The 18,711-nt window shown below is 37.6% G+C and overlaps 1 protein-coding gene across 22 annotated transcripts in view; it reads right to left on the bottom strand.

Annotated features, from left to right (window-relative positions):
- ADGRL3 (adhesion G protein-coupled receptor L3) overlaps positions 1-18,711 on the bottom strand; it is an 874,612-nt gene that overhangs the window by 166,110 nt on the left and 689,791 nt on the right. For 14 of the 22 annotated variants that reach the window (XM_067736151.1, XM_067736152.1, XM_067736157.1 and 11 more), the window contains 3 exons: positions 13,071-13,373; positions 10,870-10,973; positions 541-726 (listed from right to left, as the gene is read on the bottom strand). In XM_067736151.1, the coding sequence (XP_067592252.1) occupies positions 541-726; positions 10,870-10,973; positions 13,071-13,373 (593 nt within the window). The remainder of the gene's footprint in view (positions 1-540; positions 727-10,869; positions 10,974-13,070; positions 13,374-18,711) is intronic. The other 8 variants (XM_067736154.1, XM_067736158.1, XM_067736137.1 and 5 more) reach the window with 1 other exon arrangement.

Raw genomic sequence — 18,711 nt, 5'->3', positions numbered from 1 at the left:
AAATCTTTTAAGTTATAATGGTAATGATACAAAATCAGTAATTTAAAAATCAAAAGGAAATAAAAATTAAAACAAATACTTGCCCTATGAGTTTTTTTAATGTAATATTAATTAGGTTAAATTATTTTTAAAAAATCTATAATGTATTACTAATATCCTTTTTCATTGTTATTTTCTAAATTTCTGCTTGTTGATTAGACATTTGTTTTACTGTTAATTATATTAATATAAAGGTTTGAAAGGGAAAAAAAAAACCAAAAGAAATGGCATTTATCTATAGTAACCCTGTCCGAATTTAGCATACAAAAGAGTACTATGGAAAATAGAATTGTAAATTCAAAATACATATAGAGAGATCTCATTTATTGTTCCTTAGATTGAAAGTCAAATAAGGTCATTATTATACTGCAGTAATGAAGTGAATTGAATATAGCTAGCAATTCTCTTTAGAATGATCTGATTTTATGGAAAGAAAGAAATTAATCAGGGAAGTCTCACTGATTTTACAACTTTAAAGATACATGTAACAAAGCTCCTTACCTTGTTCAAACTTCGTGCAGCACTATCTTTTCCACCTGGGGTCAAGTTCCGGAGCTGTACATCTAGGAGGCCTACCAGCTGATCCATGGCCCGGACTGAATAAGTGATATCTCCAGCATTCAAATGATTTCTTGTCTGTTCAGCCAGTTCTCTAGCAATGTTGGCAGCTGTCTCTCCAGATTTCAACTACAATTTTGAAAACAGAACAAAAAGGAAAGAGATCTTAAATAAGTAATTTTATTGGTTTCTTTGGACAATTGTTTTTGCATATGTTTTAATCATTGAGGCAAGAAAGTTATTAAACCCCATCTTTACTTGGTATACATTCCTTAAGTTTTCCTGCTAATCCATTATTTTCTTCAATACCTAACTTGAAATTCATGCCTTTAGGAAGCTCCTCTTGAGGAATTTAACTTCTAGAAATTGTTCTTAGTTTACCCATCTGGGTGGTTAAGTCTAAGGTTTGCCCTATGACTTTTCTCTATGCGTTTCTAAATTGGATGCTGACAGAGGCCAGTACAAATTTTCCATTATGCCTAGTTTAGCACTTAGTTCACAACGAATACTCACTGGCTGCTAAACTCTGTGAAAATTTAATTCCAAATAAAATCCCTGCTTTTCAAAGTGCTGTTCATCTTCTTACTAAGTAAGAGATTTTGTTCCCAATGTATTAGGTAGCAAACTATTGCTTAGTTCCTAGCACTTTCCTTTTCTGAAAGTACATGCTGCTTTTTCAAGTATATTCTACAAGAATTTTTCAAATTGTCAACAATCCAAAGATGTTAAAAGAGATAGACTAATACCCTATGATTACTTGAGCAAATTTGATAGCTCTGGGTAATAAGACAGGAATATATATTAGCTTACAAGGAAGGCCTGGGGAACTTAAAAAAAAAGTAAGTGTAATTTCCCAATTTATCATGTCCTTTATCATTTTTAAACTAATAGACTAAAATAAGATTATAAAATATTTACACAATACAGATATAGGTATGCAATGCAAAATCATGAATGTCTCTTCTTTTGCCTCTATATATTCCCACTTCCCAGAGATTGTTAATGGTTTGGCATGGATCTTTCCTGACTTTAGCCTGCTCTATTACTTCTTAAATATATAATAGTGTCATTATTTAGAAAATTTTCTTTTCTTCTCTTTTTCTATTTTTAACACAGTCTAATACAGAACTTAGGATCCTGAACAGAAAGGTCCTCTCTTTGTAAGGCTATCTTCCTAATGGATATCCAGAAAGCTATAAGGGGCACAACAAAAACTCTTAGTCAAATAGGTTATCACTATCTATTCGGGGATGCTTAATAAATGTTTGTAGCAGTATTGAGTGTTAAAGAAACATGAATAAATTGGAGAAATTGGAATAACTAAATTGTTAACGATCACATTCTCAAGTATATAGAAAAATCCTAATTCAAAAACATAAAAATAGTTTAATAACAAAGTGTTGGCAAAGATTTGTAAAAATGTATATGACCATTATAAACTACTACTGAATGTGTATATTTGCATACTTCCTATGTAGAGTAAATTACTAGTGTCTATTAAACTCTGAAATGTGAAGACTGTATAAGACAGAGATTTCTCTTATCACTATCAACCATAAAAAAATAATCCCACTGTTACGAAAGAGATATGTTCAAAGATGTTCATTCTAGCTTGCTTATAATAGAAAACAAAATGGGCTATGACTGTGGAAAACTGCTTATGTATATAAATACTATGGAATATTAATCAACAGTTTAAAAGTATGAAGGAGAACAATATTGTTAACGTTAATCTTCAACATGTAATATTGAGTTAAAATAAATGCAAGTATAAAAATTATTTATATGCTAATATATATAGGCATGTTATTTGTGAAATAACACAACTTGAGTAGCATATAAACATGTTACCTATGAAAAATAAATATTATATGTAAATATTTTACATTTATATATATATGTGTATATGTTTAAACACATAGAACAAAATCTGAAAGATGGAAATCAAAAACAAATCCTTTTCTGCAATGTTTAAATTTTACAAGAAGAATATTAATGTATTACAAGAAGAATATGTTAAAGTATTATTATATAGTTAATTGGTACTTTTTAGAAACGCTTAAAATAAAAAAAACACTTGCACTAAATTTTTGAATTTGTAAATTATGGTCAGGACCTGAAAACCTGAGATACTTATAAGACCAAATGGAATAGATTGTAAGGTTCAAGGATAAGGGTGTAACAAAGTCAACGTAGACCCACTGATGGATCATGAAAGTACTTTTAAGTGGTCACAAAGTGACGTAAATGTGATTATAATCCATACATTTAATCATTGCATATAATTTAGGGCTACTTACTGGTAATCTAGTAAATCAATTAATGATTTATAAAATTCGGTATTCGTTAATTAAATTGGTGAAATGCTAGTACTCATGAAGTATTCAAATTCAATATTCCATCAGTAAGTCTGAACACCTGATACAATTGCTTGGCAATGTTGCACAACTCCTGTGCACGTGAGTATCCAGATAGCTGGAATTCCTATAATTTTCCAAAGGGGTATTCTTTTAATCAATGCACCACTCATAGAGTCTTTTTTTTTTTTTTATAGAAAGGCAGACTGCCAAATACAGCACTTCATTTGGATATGTCTAGAGTCTTGGAAGCTTGACTACCCTATGTTCTCCTACAAATGGACCTTGAGAGCTTGATTGGAGGTTCTAGCAGGGGAGCGTACCTACTCATATACCCTTGACTGAAGAATGGTCCTCCTCTATTGGGAAAGGTCATCCTCTTCAACCAAGCGAGCAGCTTTGGAAGGGATGCACGTGGAGCGGTGAGGGAGGAAGGGGACACCTGCCTAGCCAGCCAGATCAGCCGAATCAACCCTGGAGATCAATGGGGTGACAGATGCCACATCCACCATCCATAGGGTCTTGCATTTGTTGTAGTTTCCCACCTACGCTATTCTTATAAAAATGAATCTATTTGTGGAATTACTATTGTTTTACTTTGTTAAGCATTATGCACTTGTATAATTGTTTTATTATCATTATTACTGTATTGTTTTCTTCTATGCCTTTATTACCACCATTACCAATACCATTATAATATTTTTTCTATGAGAAAATGTCAAGGCACATGGACCTCTGGAGTCTTTTGATTCACTTAAATGGGCGCTGTTGGAAAAAGGCTGAGATCTACTAGATAATACGCTTTCTTTCATACATTATCTTCAAAACTAAAGATGCAAGTACTGACTTTCATTACAGCTATCAGGGAACATTATAAAAAACAAAATTACTTATCAAACAGAAAAAAATAGGTATTTTCACATTGTAATTCAATTTCTTTTCTTTTTCTGTGTAGTTGTACAAACATAGTCTTCAATTATTAATTATTATAACATTGGGGTAGGACATGATAAGATGAAAAAGGAGGCCTATGTAACTCCCTAATATAAAAATTTAAACTTTTTCTTTATGAACAGTAATGAAAAAGTTGAAAATGTAAATGACTAATAAGTCAAAATATTACTGCTCTCAACATAAAAGATAATGATGCTGCCGATATATGTGTCAAAGCAGATAGTGTAGTGTTGTAAAACCATGAGTCAAATATGAAAATCTCTAGTGGATTATCTTAAAAATAGTAACTACATTTTAGCACTCAAGTGTTTATTTATGAAGAATAAATCTAATTAACCCCACAAAAGAACTCTGGAACTCAATGTTCACCAACAAGGAAGTTGTAAGAAAAAAACTAAAGTACAAATAAGTTATAAAAATGTTTATAATAAAAATGTGATAAGCATGTTTTTAAAGTAAAATAAAAACTAATATAACCAGTTATTCATTATGGTCCTCTCTTCCTCTTAAAATTGAAGAAATCATAGTAAAATTCTTTCATTCATTCGACAATCATTTGGACACTGGTTATTTCTTAAAGAAATAAAGACAAATGTTATATGTGGCTCTTGCGCTCAGGAATCTCACGTTCTACTAGTTGGTATTGCGGGGGAGGGTGCATAAAGGCAGATAATACTAATTCAACAATGCAATCATAATAACAGAATGTATATGAGGTGTTATTGGACTATAGTACAGGGGTAATAAACACCTGGAAATTAGGTGGGAAAGCAACAGAAAGTAACAATAAGTTGAAAGTTAAAAGATAAGTTGAGGGTGACTTGGTAAGATAAAATTCTGGTGGGGACTGGCGGGGAGAGACAGCCAAGAGGATGCTATATAAAAAGCGAAGTCTAAATAATCATGGTTTGGGAAGACAGGGCACTAAAGGCAGAACAGAAAGAAAAAGTACATTTTTCTATCTTCAGAATTCAATTTGGTACCTACATAGCACAAATTGTGTGTCTGTACGTATTAAATATATATATCTAGTTTTTAAAAAATAGAATATCTCTACCTCTACTTATAATTTCAACAATTGTTCCTTCAGTCTAAATGTTCATTTGTCATTTAACCAAAATTTGAATTTCTAATAGTATTATGCTAAAGTCTGGGGATAAAATGGTTCCCAATAACAGGACCTTACGTACTAGAAAGCGAAGGGCTATTAATAAATTAACTGCACAAGAATTTGATTTCAGTTTTTTTTGAGGGCAATACAGAATCCCAGTGCGGTAGAGTAGTTTAAAGGCATTTTAACCTAGTATATGAAGTTAGGGAAAAATTTAGGAAATACTTCTCTGAGAAAGAATGTGTAATCTGAGATGAAATAGAAAAGAGGGAATTAGGTTGGGATGAGGGCTGGAGTTTCCGGGCCCAGACAGCAGCTTTTAGGAGAGGGGGCGGGGGGGGGGGCAGGGAGTCTTAAGTGTGCCGCACAAAGGGCACTTGTGACTGGGGTTTAGGCAGCTGGAGAGGTAAGCAAGGAGCAGATTGAGTAGTCTCACTTTGGAAGTCATGACGACGATTTTGGAAAATTGTGTTAAGAGTGATGTGAATGGGGCTTCCCTGGTGGCGCAGTGGTTGAGAGTCCGCCTGCTGATGCAGGGGACATGGGTTTGTGCCCCGGTCCGGGAAGATCCCACATGCCGCGGAGCGGCTGGGTGCGTGAGCCATGGCCGCTGAGCCTGCGCGTCCGGAGCCTGTGCTCCGCAACGGGAGAGGCCACAGCAGTGAGAGACCCGCGTACCGCAAAAAAAAAAAAAAAAAGTGATGTGAATGTACTGAAGAGTCTAAATAGGAGTGGTCTAATCACTCTTATATTTGAAATCAAACTCAGTAGAATGGATTTAGAGGGTTCGGGAGTCAATGAAAGGAGGCCTGCTGTGAGGTCTACTGCCACAGCAGTAGAAGAAGCTGTTGTGGATTAAGGGTAGTAGCAGTGGAGAAAAGTGACAACTGGCCTGATGTGGGAGAGATTTACAAGTACTCTGACAGGCCTATTATCTGATTGGACGTGTGAGGGGAAGGAAAGGGAGGCACCAAGAGTCATCTCCAATTTTCTCGTTGTTAATGGCAGTGGTGGCATCAACTGGACTCTCTCATAGTCACTGTGACCTCAAGGTTCAAGCTCAGTTCAAAGGTTGCCTTCTCAGACCAGGCCTTCACTAACCATATTCTTTCCACGGGCATCCAGAAGCTACTCTTCTTTCTGATTGTTCTATTTATTTCTCTCACCACTGTTATTATTATCTTATTTCCATACAAAAATATACACATATCTTGAATCTGCCTCAAGTCTTCTGTGCAAAGAGGCAGGATTGAAATAGTTATTTCATATATTCTAGCTTAAATACATCATTACAATGTCTATCTCTAACATTTCTTTTATTCTGCTTAAGTTATTTCTCAGAAGTAAGTACATGCACACTGAGAAATCTTATGAGTTTTGTGAGGATTAGTAAATTAATGCCTGTATTGAAATGGTGGGATTATACCTAGGGCTTCAATAGGGGAGGGGAAACCCTGCAGTTAAAGATAATAATTATGAGAGAGATGGATACTATTTGCATTTCAAATTTTGACACAAGGAAAAACAGTTTGCTTTGAAATAAGCTTTGACATTTTATGGGATTTATTATATCAAACATTAATCAGGTGTCAAAACAATTCATGATGAAGTTACTCATATTGTTTAAGTACAAAGCTACCATTTCTTTGAAAGATCTGCCTATTTTTTCTATAAATCTGAGTCAAGTAGGTATATAAACAATAAAATGCTTCTAGCTTACAACTGAATGTAGGCTAAATGAGCCTGAAGATGTGGAAATTCCACTAACCTCTGATCAAATTAACAAGCAATTTACTTTCATTCCATAGTAGATCTACAGAGGCTAAAAGAATGGAGAAATTAAGATCTGGGTGACAGGATTCAACCAGTCTTCCAGAGCAAATCACCGGCTTATTTTATACTGTAAACAGAAACATCATTTCTAGATCTTCACATCCTTCTTTAGAAAATGCAGGAAGAATCTTACATTATCTCAAAAGCTGTCAGTAGTTTGTGTGCAAACAGACGAAAAGATATTTCAATTTGCTAGTAATAAGAAGACTATTTCCCAGTAACAATTCAGGCATATCTTTTTCATATAATAGTTGGACCAGGTAATGAAGTAGGAAGCAGACCTTACTTTACATGTAAATAAATACAGAAAGTCTTCACAACTTTAATTTCACAGTTTCCAATTGAAAAAAAGACAGGAGGGATTATAAAGTGCAATGAATTCTTTAAACGTATGCAAAATAGAAAGTATAAACTCCTTTTTGATAACATGAGTCCAAGCTAGAGGTCAAGCTGAAGCCAGAGACTATGATTTCAGCAAACAGTCATTAAGAAATGTGAGAAAACAGGATATTTTACCACATATGTTAGAGAAGGCAGAGCTCTAAACTAATTTGTTGGCTTCCAGTATGACCAGAAACATATTTTTAAAACATTAATTTGAAGACATATGTACCTAATCTCACTATCTATTTAATCTATCTTTGTATCCAATCATCTGTTTATCTTTGTACCTACCTTTCTGTCCACCCATTCATCCACCTACCCACCCACCTACCAATCTCTCTTTCCCTCTCTGCCCCTACACTCCACCACTGCATCTTTTTGTACAACTTTTGCTTTTCCCCTTCTATACAAATTATTAAATCTCATGATTATGAAAGTATTCTGGCCAGTTTGTAACAAATTTCTTCTGCCTTTAAAGGCTTAGATTTTCTCTAGTGAAATGTAATCTATTCTTTAATATCACTCAAAATTTAATCTATAATTTCACCAGTATGCAAGGGGCCTAAATTCATTTGTGAGTCAGAAACCATCAAAATTCTCTGCTTGCTTTCTCCCTCCTGGCCTGACTGTAGGGAAAAACACATTACTCATTTCTTAATGAAAATGAAAATTTAAGGTTTGCTTTTTCCAACTAAAGTAAGCATCCTGATCCACTTATTTGTGTATACTTGCTGTCTACAGTGGTGCCTGACATACAGTGTGTGAATAGTACCAATAACAAAATGAAAGATCCTCCCATGGGAAAGATGCAGTGACTGCGATCCAGGGTGGTCTTTTCTTTAAAGCCCTCAGGAATTCCCCACAGGCACTATAAAGCCATAAGAGATGGGCCTCATGTTACAAGGTACGTTCACCCACAAACTTGCAGAGGGAAAACTGAATACACTGTTTAAATGAGAGAATCACCCCTTCTTTTCTTTTTTCATCTATGCTTTTATTGCGGGTAACAAGTGTTACTCTATGTTGAAAGTCTGAACCACAATGAGCAGAGGAGGGAAGGAACAAATCATTCCGGATACCTATTTCACTTTTACTTTTTCACACTGGCATTAACAAACAAATTAAAGAAAAGAAGGGAGGTCAGAACAGAGGAAGGAGGATGGAACAAGGGAAAGGGAGGAGGGGTGAGAGAAGGGAAGCAAAAACTGTGAACTCTGCTGGTTACTTTCCATTTGCTAATTCAAGGAAGGCCCCTTTCCATCCTCCTCCATCCTTCTCTCTGCCCTAGGAAGTGGACTTACATGATGTTAGTAAGAGCACCCCTCTTCTCTGGCTTTTGTTTGGGTTTGGCCAGTGGTGAGGCTGGGCAGGTGAGGAGGCTGGAAGAGGTGAGTGGGTGAGATCAGAGTATTTATTCCCCTAGATCTTTTCTGAAGAGTTGCCTGAGGCTAGGTTGTGTCTCTTGTCTGTATAGGTCATCTTTCCTCTCAAGGATACCCTGTTACCAGTTTTCCGTCATTCCATTGATCTGGCAACAGAGGCCTGGGGTTGGGAACAGCTCCATCCCTGTTACTAGCTCTGGGTTCCTCTCAAGCCCTTGCAGTTCACCTCTGCTCCCACAAATGCCACTGTAAACAAACCCTCTTCAAAGGTTCCATCTGTTTGTTTTTGGGACTCAGGTCCTGAGGGAGTAAATGAGCAAAGGGATGAATTCTGTGGAAGATGCTTTGGGGAGGAGGGAGAGAAAATAGGGACAAATAACTCTGTGGACAGTGCATACAAATTCTCTCTCAGAAGCTTACGATGTGAATAGTTAAAAGTGTTAGAGTTTTGTGGTAACCTGTTCAACTATCATTTATGTTTAATGAATAGCATAAATACTTGGAGGTATAAGTACAAGACTGGAGAAAAGTGAAGAGAGACTAGGTAAGTGGGTGTGGGATATAAAGGCCATCATGATCTATTCACAGTGTAGCCAGTGTTGTGGCTAAATGTGACATGTTGATAAAGGTAGACCCAGCTAAACACCAGCTCCAGCACTGACCTGGCAATAGTTACATAAGCCAATTCACAGGGCTCAAACACCTCCTGTTATACTTTTGACAATTCTATAAATTTATAAGTAATCAAGCTAAGGTATTATTATAAATTCCAACTCTCTAAATTGAATAATCTTAATATAATTATAATACAACATAATTTTACAGGTGCTACAGGATTACACAGAAATGCTCCAAAAGAACGGAACATACTTGCTATAAAACAAAAACATTCCATCCCTAAATCAAATGGGCAAGAGCTGTCTGCTCTTTGAAAGGAATTGTGCCTTTTGTCACAAGATTAGCAGGTCTGCAGAGGAAAGAAAAGAATTAAGCATCATTATCAGTTAAAGTCACCAGTAATTTCTGCAATGAAATAGGCCAACCATATTCAGGAATTATCATGAAAATACTCACTTTCTAGGTGAATTATTACTGAATTAATATTAACCCCCGGGCTTAGTATGTAGGGAATATCTTTTAAAAGTCGCTAATGTAAGGAGAATGCTACTGATCTTTTAATCTGATCACATCCAGGAAGAGTTACTTGCCCTGGGGTCTGAGCTACATTGTAATAAAATCAAAGGACATAAGTAAGAACTGTGGCAGGAACAGTACTGAAATTGGAGAAGCATCATTATGAATAGCAACAAGTATGGAGATGCACATGTAAGAGGGTAACTGGAGTCAATATAACCACTGTTCTTCCATGATTTAGGGTAAACAGATGGTTATGGCTCATCTGCTAAAGAATCTACTGGGTAGATATTTATGGATTATTGAACAGTATATTATTGAGGATAAGCCTGGTTAAAAACAAATAGAGAAAAGAGCAAATGGCACAGAGAGGCTTTTAGTAAGGCCATCATTTGTAATACTTCTCAGGAAAAATCTCTTTCAGAAATTCCTCAGCATAGCTAATGTAACATAGAAGGACTCTCCATTTTAAGAGTGCATAAATCCGCACAAATTGCTATAATAAGGATTCATCCCATAGCCCTTTTGGCATAAATGCACATCTGGTCTCTGTTTGCAATGAAATCAATTCAAAGCCCCACAGTGCATTAATAATAAAAATGTTCAACATATTGCAACCAAATAAGCCCTGCAAATTTGAGTCTGCAAGATTCTGTCACACGTGTGTATACTTTTAACACTGATAAATGATTAGGTTACAGAACATTTATCAAATGGATTAAGATTCCAAAGGTAGACTTTTTTTTTGTAATTATTATTTCCACAGGAAAATCCATATGTATATATGCTAGAAGCTTCTGCTTGCTTGATTTATAATACCTCTTGGACTTTTATATCTGTAGTTCACAATACCATAAAAATTTTATTAATAATAAAATTATCATAAGCAATACTGCCTGGCTTAGAGGAAGTACATGGATTTCCCCTTTAAGAACAACAAAATTCTAGAATTAGCTCATAGCATAATAGGCTTGTCATTAAATCTTAAATTAAAATAAAATGGAGAATTTTTTCCACATTAATTTAAAAATTATTGACTATTTTGTTTTCAGCAGTTATAATCAACAACAGAGGATCTAGATCTGGCAAAGCCTTCCTTGTCAGTGACACGATTTACCTTCTGTGTTATATGGCTGACCCAAGGAGAAGAACAGTTGCTAAGGTCTGGTCCTTGGGGATCCCAGATTCCATCAGGAGCCAGGCATAGGTAAGTTGATACTCCTAAAATAATGAGAGAAATAGGTCTGTTTCAAATGTTCAAACCATCTTTCTTATAATGACTTTATATCCCTAATATGTTCAAATATGAGTAAAGGTAAGACTATTATCATTAAACTGAGGTAATGTCTATTAAAACACCATGTACAGTGCCTAGCAAGCAACTAGCATTACAGAAACATAATACAACAAACACTCAATGTTTTTAAAGCATTTGCTGACAACTATACCAGGTACAGGGAATAACTTCATGAATTAGATGAATGTGGTACCTGACTCCATGGGGCTTACTGCTTGAGTTTTCAGAGGCAAGGTAGCGGTTGAGTCTTAAAGGAATCAGTTTGCAGGTTTTTCAGGAAAACAAGGTGGGTAAGGGCATTCCAGGCAAAGGAAAAATATGCTGTCTTTGGGAATCATCAAGTGTTTTGAATTGAGGTCTACTGGGTAAGGGAGTTGTATTTAATGGAGTTGGAACGGCTGGCAGAGCCAGATCATAAACGCCCTTGTCTGTCATCTGTAGGTGATGGAAAATCAATGAAGACCATTACGGAGAGGAGACAAATGGGCTGATTTAGGCTGTAGAAAGATAACTGTGGCAGGAGCATGGAGGATGAATTTCAGGGAGTGATATGGAAGTTGTGAGGAAGCTATTGCAATAATTCAGGTGAGAAAAGACTGTGTGGGCCTTGAACAGGGGGCACAGCAGAGGGGACAGAGAAAGGGTAAAAAGAAGACCGCAGAGTAAGCACAGTCACCTGGGACGGAGGGCTTCAGAAGGTTTCCTGTAAATCCCTTTCTCAATTTTCACAGAACAAGAACAACATATTTCTGTAGTGCTTTGCAGTCTGCAAACTGCTTTCAAATAAAGTATTTCACTAACCTCTACAACAAACATCTGAAGAAAGGGGGGCTGTTGTTATTTCTCTTTTAGAGATAAAGGAACTGAGGTCCAAAACTAAGGGGACAACGCTAAGAGATAAGTTCAAAATGTTTTCTGATTCCAGTACCACAGAAAACTCTGGAACTAAGTATTGTGCCCCTTCATAAAGGGAAGGAAGATCTCAGAATATTTTTAAACACTTTGATGAAAACAAATTAAATGTGCACTTTTATATATCTTCTTATCTTCCCACCACTTCATATACCATGGAATTCAGACGGACATTTCCACATTGAAACTTTGTTAAGACAAACCTATTGAAGTAACCAAATCAATAACACCCAAAATCACAGCCCCCAACAATGCTAGTCTAGTGACGTCTATTATGCATTTGTTTTATTTACACATTTTATGCAATAATGCAAATTTTATGCAGGGTGTCAAGTATTAGTTTTATGAAGATCAATATCTGTAACAATAAGAAATCAAACTATTTCTGGCTTAAAATGGTAACTAATAATATGGTTACCATTGGTCATATTATAAATCACATCAGTGAAAAGAAAAAGGTGGGGGGGCAGAGAGCTATCTAGTTCTTGACTACCTCCTAGAGAAAACAATGCAGGATTGATCTCTCTAGTGGATGCTGTGTAAGAGGAGGTTGGCTCCTGCCAGCATCATCCCTGACTATGTATGTCAAGAGGCTCCAACTATTAAAGGACAGCTATGATAACTGGTAATAAAGGATAGTCAAATCTTCTCTTTTGTTAAATGTTAGGTAGCTTCAATGATCATCTAATACAGAAGTCCTTGATCTAGTTTTCTGCAATAAACATTTGACAGTTGGTGACAAGCATGAGAACTAGCTCCCACCAATCCAGTGATTCACTCTGGGCTGTTGCATAGGTGAGCTGGCCCTTTGGAGTAGCTGGGACATCCATAGCTTAATTGTAACTTGACCTCACAGCATGGGTGAAAACTATTGATCTCACACGTATTCCCACCAAATTCTCACCTGTGACTTCTTCAGGTTGCATTCTCAAACTCTGAAAATACTTGGCTATAAATTGTAATTTAGCTGAGTCCAGAATTTAATCAAATGTTAAGTAACAAAACTATGTTGTGACCAAAAAAAAAAAAAAACAAAAAAACCCAAAAAACTAGGAAAGCAAGCCAAAGTAACAATACACTTTTAGCTCAGCTTTGTAGGACAGACTTACCTATAGTTCCTGCAGGGCACGGCTGCTTTGCCATCTGTCCTTGACGGGTCTTAAACCACATGATTTCTCGAGCTTCCACAGCCTCACAGCTCTCTTCCAGAGCTGGAATTTGGGACGATCCTGACAGAAGGTGTGTGGTAATGTCGTCAAGTACCTCAGCTGCTGGAGATGGGGTGCTGGTATTCCGGTTTCTTCTTCCTGACACCGATGGGGTGGTACTCCTGCCTGGGTTCCAAGTTGTGGTCCGAAGGGTGGTACTGGTGGTGGTGCTTCCCGTGCCAAGAGGTCCTGCGGTAGAGATATCTGAAATAAAATTCAGAAGAAAACGCCTACATTGCTTGTTCACAGTAGGACCTAAAAATGTCCTAAGACTTCAGAAGTCATTTTTGTTTGACAATTCAACGAGCCTTAAACATGGGAAAAATAAGCCAATATCAAAATATCAGAGTGCTACTTGAATATCAAGACAGTCATTTGACTAATGCTAAATGTAGGCTCGTTTCTAGTTTTTCTCAACTTCAATTACAGAAAACAAAGTTACAGCACCATTCAACTCTTCAGTAAGCTTTAAGAAGCTTCAGGCCTTTTGGACAATTAGGGGATTAAAACATTTAAAGCCCTCTCCTTAGAATCTTCAAATTCGGTATAGGAACGGAGAGAGCTATATACAATATTTTTTCCACATTAACTATAACATGAATTTCTAAAGATGTAGCAAAAAAAAGATCAGAAATTAAAGTGCTCACAAGCTAAAAGGTAAAGAGCAATTCTGAGTATAATATCCTTAACACGAATTCGAGTAGCGTGATGTACTCTGATGCTCTTAAAACAGACCAATTGTATCAAAACTTTCAAACTTCACATTAGTAACTTCCAATTAGTGTTCATAAATTATTTTCTAACTAGATTTTTAAAGTGGCATTTTCCAAGTTCCAGATAAAAGTGGTTAGGTTCATTGATCAGATATTAACAGGTTGTTAAATCTATAATGTATACAAAGGAATGTCTTAATGATACTATAGAAATAATCACTGAAGAGAATTATCTTTCTGGTAAAATATATTCAGATTCCCATCATAGGAATGCAAGTGTGTACCAGGCCTCCACATACATACACTGCTTTCCTAACTGTAAGATTAGAAACTAGTCTTAACCTCACTTACTGGCAATAAACAGTGGGGGAACTGGCTCTGGTCAGATTCAAAGTAGCACAAGTTTAAGAAACTGAAGGGAGAACTGTGCTGAGGCTCCTGTTGTTTGCCATTCATGGTCTGCTTTACCATGTCATCAGTTAGACTTTGCTGCCCCAGAAGAGATGGCAAATCCATCACAGTGTATTTGGTGCATAAAATAGAATAGAGATGGCAGGGGGAGGGTCTATGAATTTTTCAAACACTTATTTATTTATTTTTTTAACATCTTCATTGGAGTATAATTGCTTTACAATGGTGTGTTAGTTTCTGCTGTATAACAAAGTGAATGAGTTATACGTATACATATATCCCCATATCTCCTCCCTCTTGCATCTCCCTCCCACCCTCCCTAACCCACCCCCGTAGGTGGTCACAAAGCACCCAGCTGATCTCCCTGTGCTATGTGGCTGCTTCCCACTACCTATCTATTTTACATTTGGTAGTGTATATATGTCCATGCCACTCTCTCACTTCGTCCCAGCTTACCCTTCCCATATCCTCAAGTCCATTCTCTATGTCTGTGTCTTTATTCCTGTCCTGCCTGTAGGTTCTTCAAAACCATTTTAAACACTTATTTAATCATTGAAATTGTGGCATTTCTGAAATGATACTATTTGCTATTTTGTCTTCTTGCTTGTTCTTCTGTTTCCTCTCCCCTTCTTCCTCCATTTTCTCACGTTCCCTCTCCACGTGAATGGTAATGTTCATAACTACATTTACTCAAAGTTCATACAAGAAACCACAGTATCCTTCTTTCCCCTTCTTTTTTCTGTATACACCATATCACCCAAATTGCCAAGTCTGGCAGATTCCGTCTCATTTAAAAAATTTCTTGGAGACCTTCAACATGGCGGAGGAGTAAGTTGTGGAGATCACCTTCCTCCCCACAAATACATCAGAAATACATCTACATGTGGAACAACTCCTACAGAACACCTACTGAATGCTGGCAGAAGTCCTCAGACCTCCCAAAAGGCAAGAAACTCCCCACGTACCTGGGTAGGGCAAAAGAAAAAAGAATAAACAGAGACAAAAGAATAGAGACGGGACCTGCACCAGTGGGAAGGAGCTGTGAAGGAGGAAAGGTTTCCACACACTAGGAAGCCCGTTCACTGGCAGAGAGAGGGGTTGGCAGGTGGCGGGGAAATGCTGGAGCCACAAAGGAGTGTGCAGCCACAGGGGTGCAGAGGGCAAAGTGGAGAGATTCCTGTACAGAGGATAGGTGCCAACCAGCACTCACCAGCCTGGGAGGCTTGTCTGCTTACCCGCCGGAGCGGTTGGGGCTGGGAGCTGAGGCTTGGGCTTTGGTCACAGTGCAGGGAGAGGACTGGGGTTGGCTGCGTGAACACAGCCTGAAGGGGGCTAGTGCGCCACAGCTAGCTGGGAGGGAATCAGGAAAAAGTCTGGAACTGCCTAAGAGGCAAGAGACCATTGTTTTGGGGTGCGCGAAAAGAGGGGATTCAGAGCACTGCAAAAATGAGCTCCAGAGACAGGCGCGAGCTGCAGCTGTCAGCGCGGACCCCAGAGACGGGCATGAAAGGCTAAGGCTGTTGCTGCAGCCGCCAACAAGCCTGTGTGCAGTCACAGGTCACTATCCACACCTCTCCTTCTGGGAGCCTGTGCAGCCTGCCACTGTCAGGGTCCCGTGATCCAGGGTCCCATGATCCAGGGACAACTTCCCTGGGAGGACACACGGTACGCCACAGGCTGTCGCAATATCACGCCAGCCTCTGTCGCTGCAGGCTCACCCCCCATTCCGTACCCCTCCCTCCCCCTGGCCTGAGGGAGCCAAAGCCACCTAATCAGCTGCTCCTTTAACACCATCCTGTCTGAGCGAAGAACAGATGCCCTCAGGTGACATACATGCAAAGCCAGGGCCAAATTCAAAGCTGAACCCCAGGAGCTGTGCGAACAAAGAAGAGAAAGGGATATTTCTCCCAGCAGCCTCAGGAGCAGCGGATTAAATCTCCACAATCCACTTGATGTACTCCGCATCACTGGAATAGCTGAATAGACAATGAATCATCCCAAAATTGAGGCAGTGGACTTTCGGAGCAAATGTAGACATGGGGTTTGCTTTCTGCATCTAATTTGTTTCAGGTCTTATGTTCATCTTAGTTTAGTATTTAGAGCTTATTATCATTGGTAGATTTGTTTATTGATTTGGCTGCTCTCTTGCTTTTATATATATATATATATTTTTTTCTTTTTCTCTTTCTTGTGAGTGTGTATGTGTATGCTTCTTTGTGTGATTTTGTCTGTATAGTTTTGCTTTTAACATTTGTCCTAGGGTCCTGTCTGTCTATTTTTTTTTTTTTTTAGTATTGTTTTTAGCGTTTATTATCATTGGTGGATTTGTTTTCTGGTTTCATTGCTCTCTTCTTTCTTTCTTATTTTTTTTATTACACTAATTTTTTTATGTTTAATAATTTTTAAATTTTTTTAATTTTAATAACTTTCTTTTCTTTCTTTCTCTCTTTCTCTCTCTCTGCCTCTCTCTCTCTCTCTCACTCTCCCTCCCTTTTCTTCTCATCTTTGTGGCTGACAGGGTCTTCGTGCTCCGGCCAGGTGTCAGGCCTGTGCCTCTGAGGTGGGACAAAAAGAGATCTCCCGGCTACACATGATATCAAATAACAAAAGCTCTCCCAGAGATCTCCATCTTAACGCTAAGAGCTGTCTCCACTCAAGGACCAGCAAACTCCACTGCTGGACACCCTATGCCAAACAATTAGCAACACAGGAACACAACCTCACCCATTAGCAGAGAGGCTGCCTAAAATATAAAAAGGTCACAGACACCCCAAAACACACCACTGGACATGGTCCTGCCCACAAGAAAGACAAGATCCAATCTCATCCAACAGAACACAGGCCCCAGTCCCCTCCACAAGGAAGCCTAGATAACCCACTGAACCAACCTTCGCCACTGGGGGCAGACACCAAAAACAATGGGAAACATGAACCTCCAGCCTGCAAAACGGAGACCCCAAACACAGTAAGTTAAGCAACACGAGAAGACAGAGAAATATGCAGCAGATGAGGGAGCAAGGTAAAAACCCACCAGAACAAACAAATCAAGAGGAAATAGGCAGTCTACCTGAAATAGAATTCAGACTAATGATAGTAAAGATGATCCAAAATCTTGGACATACAATGGAGAAAATATAAGAAAAATTTAACAAGGACCTAGAAGAACTAAAGAGCAAACAAACAATGAAGAAAAACACAATAAATGAAATTAATAATTCTCTAGAGGGAATCAATAGCAGAATAACTGAGGCAGAAGAACAGATAAGTGACCTAGAAGATAAAATAGTGGAAATAACAGCCACATAGCAGAATAAAGAAAAAAGAATGGAAAGAATTGAGGAAGTCTCAGAGACCTCTGGGACAACATTAAATGCACCAACATTCAAATTATAGGCGTTCCAGAAGAAGAAGGGAAAAAGAAAGGGATTGAGAAAATATTTAAGAGATTATAGTTGAAAACTTCCCTAATATGGGAAAGGAAATAGTCAATCAAGTCCAGGAAGTGCAGAGAGTCCCATATAGGATAAATCCAAGGAGAAACATGCCAAGACACATATTAATCAAACTATCAAATTTTAAATACAAAGAAAAAAACATTTAAAGCAGCAAGGGAAAAGCAACAAATAACACACAAGGGAATCCCCATAAGGTTAACAGCTGATCTTTCGGCAGAAACTCTACAAGCCAGAAGGGAGTGGCAGGACATACTTAAAGTGATGAAGGGAAAAAACTACAACCAAGATTACTGTACCCAGCAAAGATCTCATACAGATTTGACGGAGAAATTAAAACCTTTACAGACAAGCAAAAGCTAAGAGAATTCAGCACCACCAAACCAGCTTCACAACAAATACTAAACGACCTTCTCTATTCAGGAAACACAAGAGAAGGGAAAGACCTACAATAACAAACCCAAAACAATTAAGAAAATGGTAATAGGAAACATACATATAGATAATTACCTTAAATGTAAATGGATTTACTGTTCCAACCAAAAGACATAGACTAGCTGAATGGATACAAGAACAAGACCCATACATGTGCTGTCTACAAAAGACCCACTTCAGACCTAGGGACATATACTGACTGAAAGTGGGGATGGAAAAAGATATTCCATGCAAATGGAAATCAGAAGAAAGCTGGAGTAGCAATTCTCATATCAGACAAAATAGACTTTATGATAAAGACTACTAAAAGACACAAAGAAGGACACTATATAATAATCAATGGATCAATCCAAGAAGAAGATATAACAATTGTAAATATTTATGCACCCAACATAGGAGCACCTCAATACAGTAAGGCAAAGGCTAAAAGCCACAACAGCGGAAATCGACAGTAACACAATCATAGTAGGGGACTTTAACACCCCACTTTCAGCAATGGACAGATCATCCAAAATGAAAATAAATAAGGAC

The sequence above is a fragment of the Pseudorca crassidens genome, chromosome 4 (genome assembly GCF_039906515.1).
Source record: "Pseudorca crassidens isolate mPseCra1 chromosome 4, mPseCra1.hap1, whole genome shotgun sequence".
Classification (NCBI taxonomy): domain Eukaryota; kingdom Metazoa; phylum Chordata; class Mammalia; order Artiodactyla; family Delphinidae; genus Pseudorca; species Pseudorca crassidens.
The sequence above is the reverse complement of the archived record's forward strand: the minus strand, read 5'-3'. Positions and strand labels throughout refer to the sequence as shown.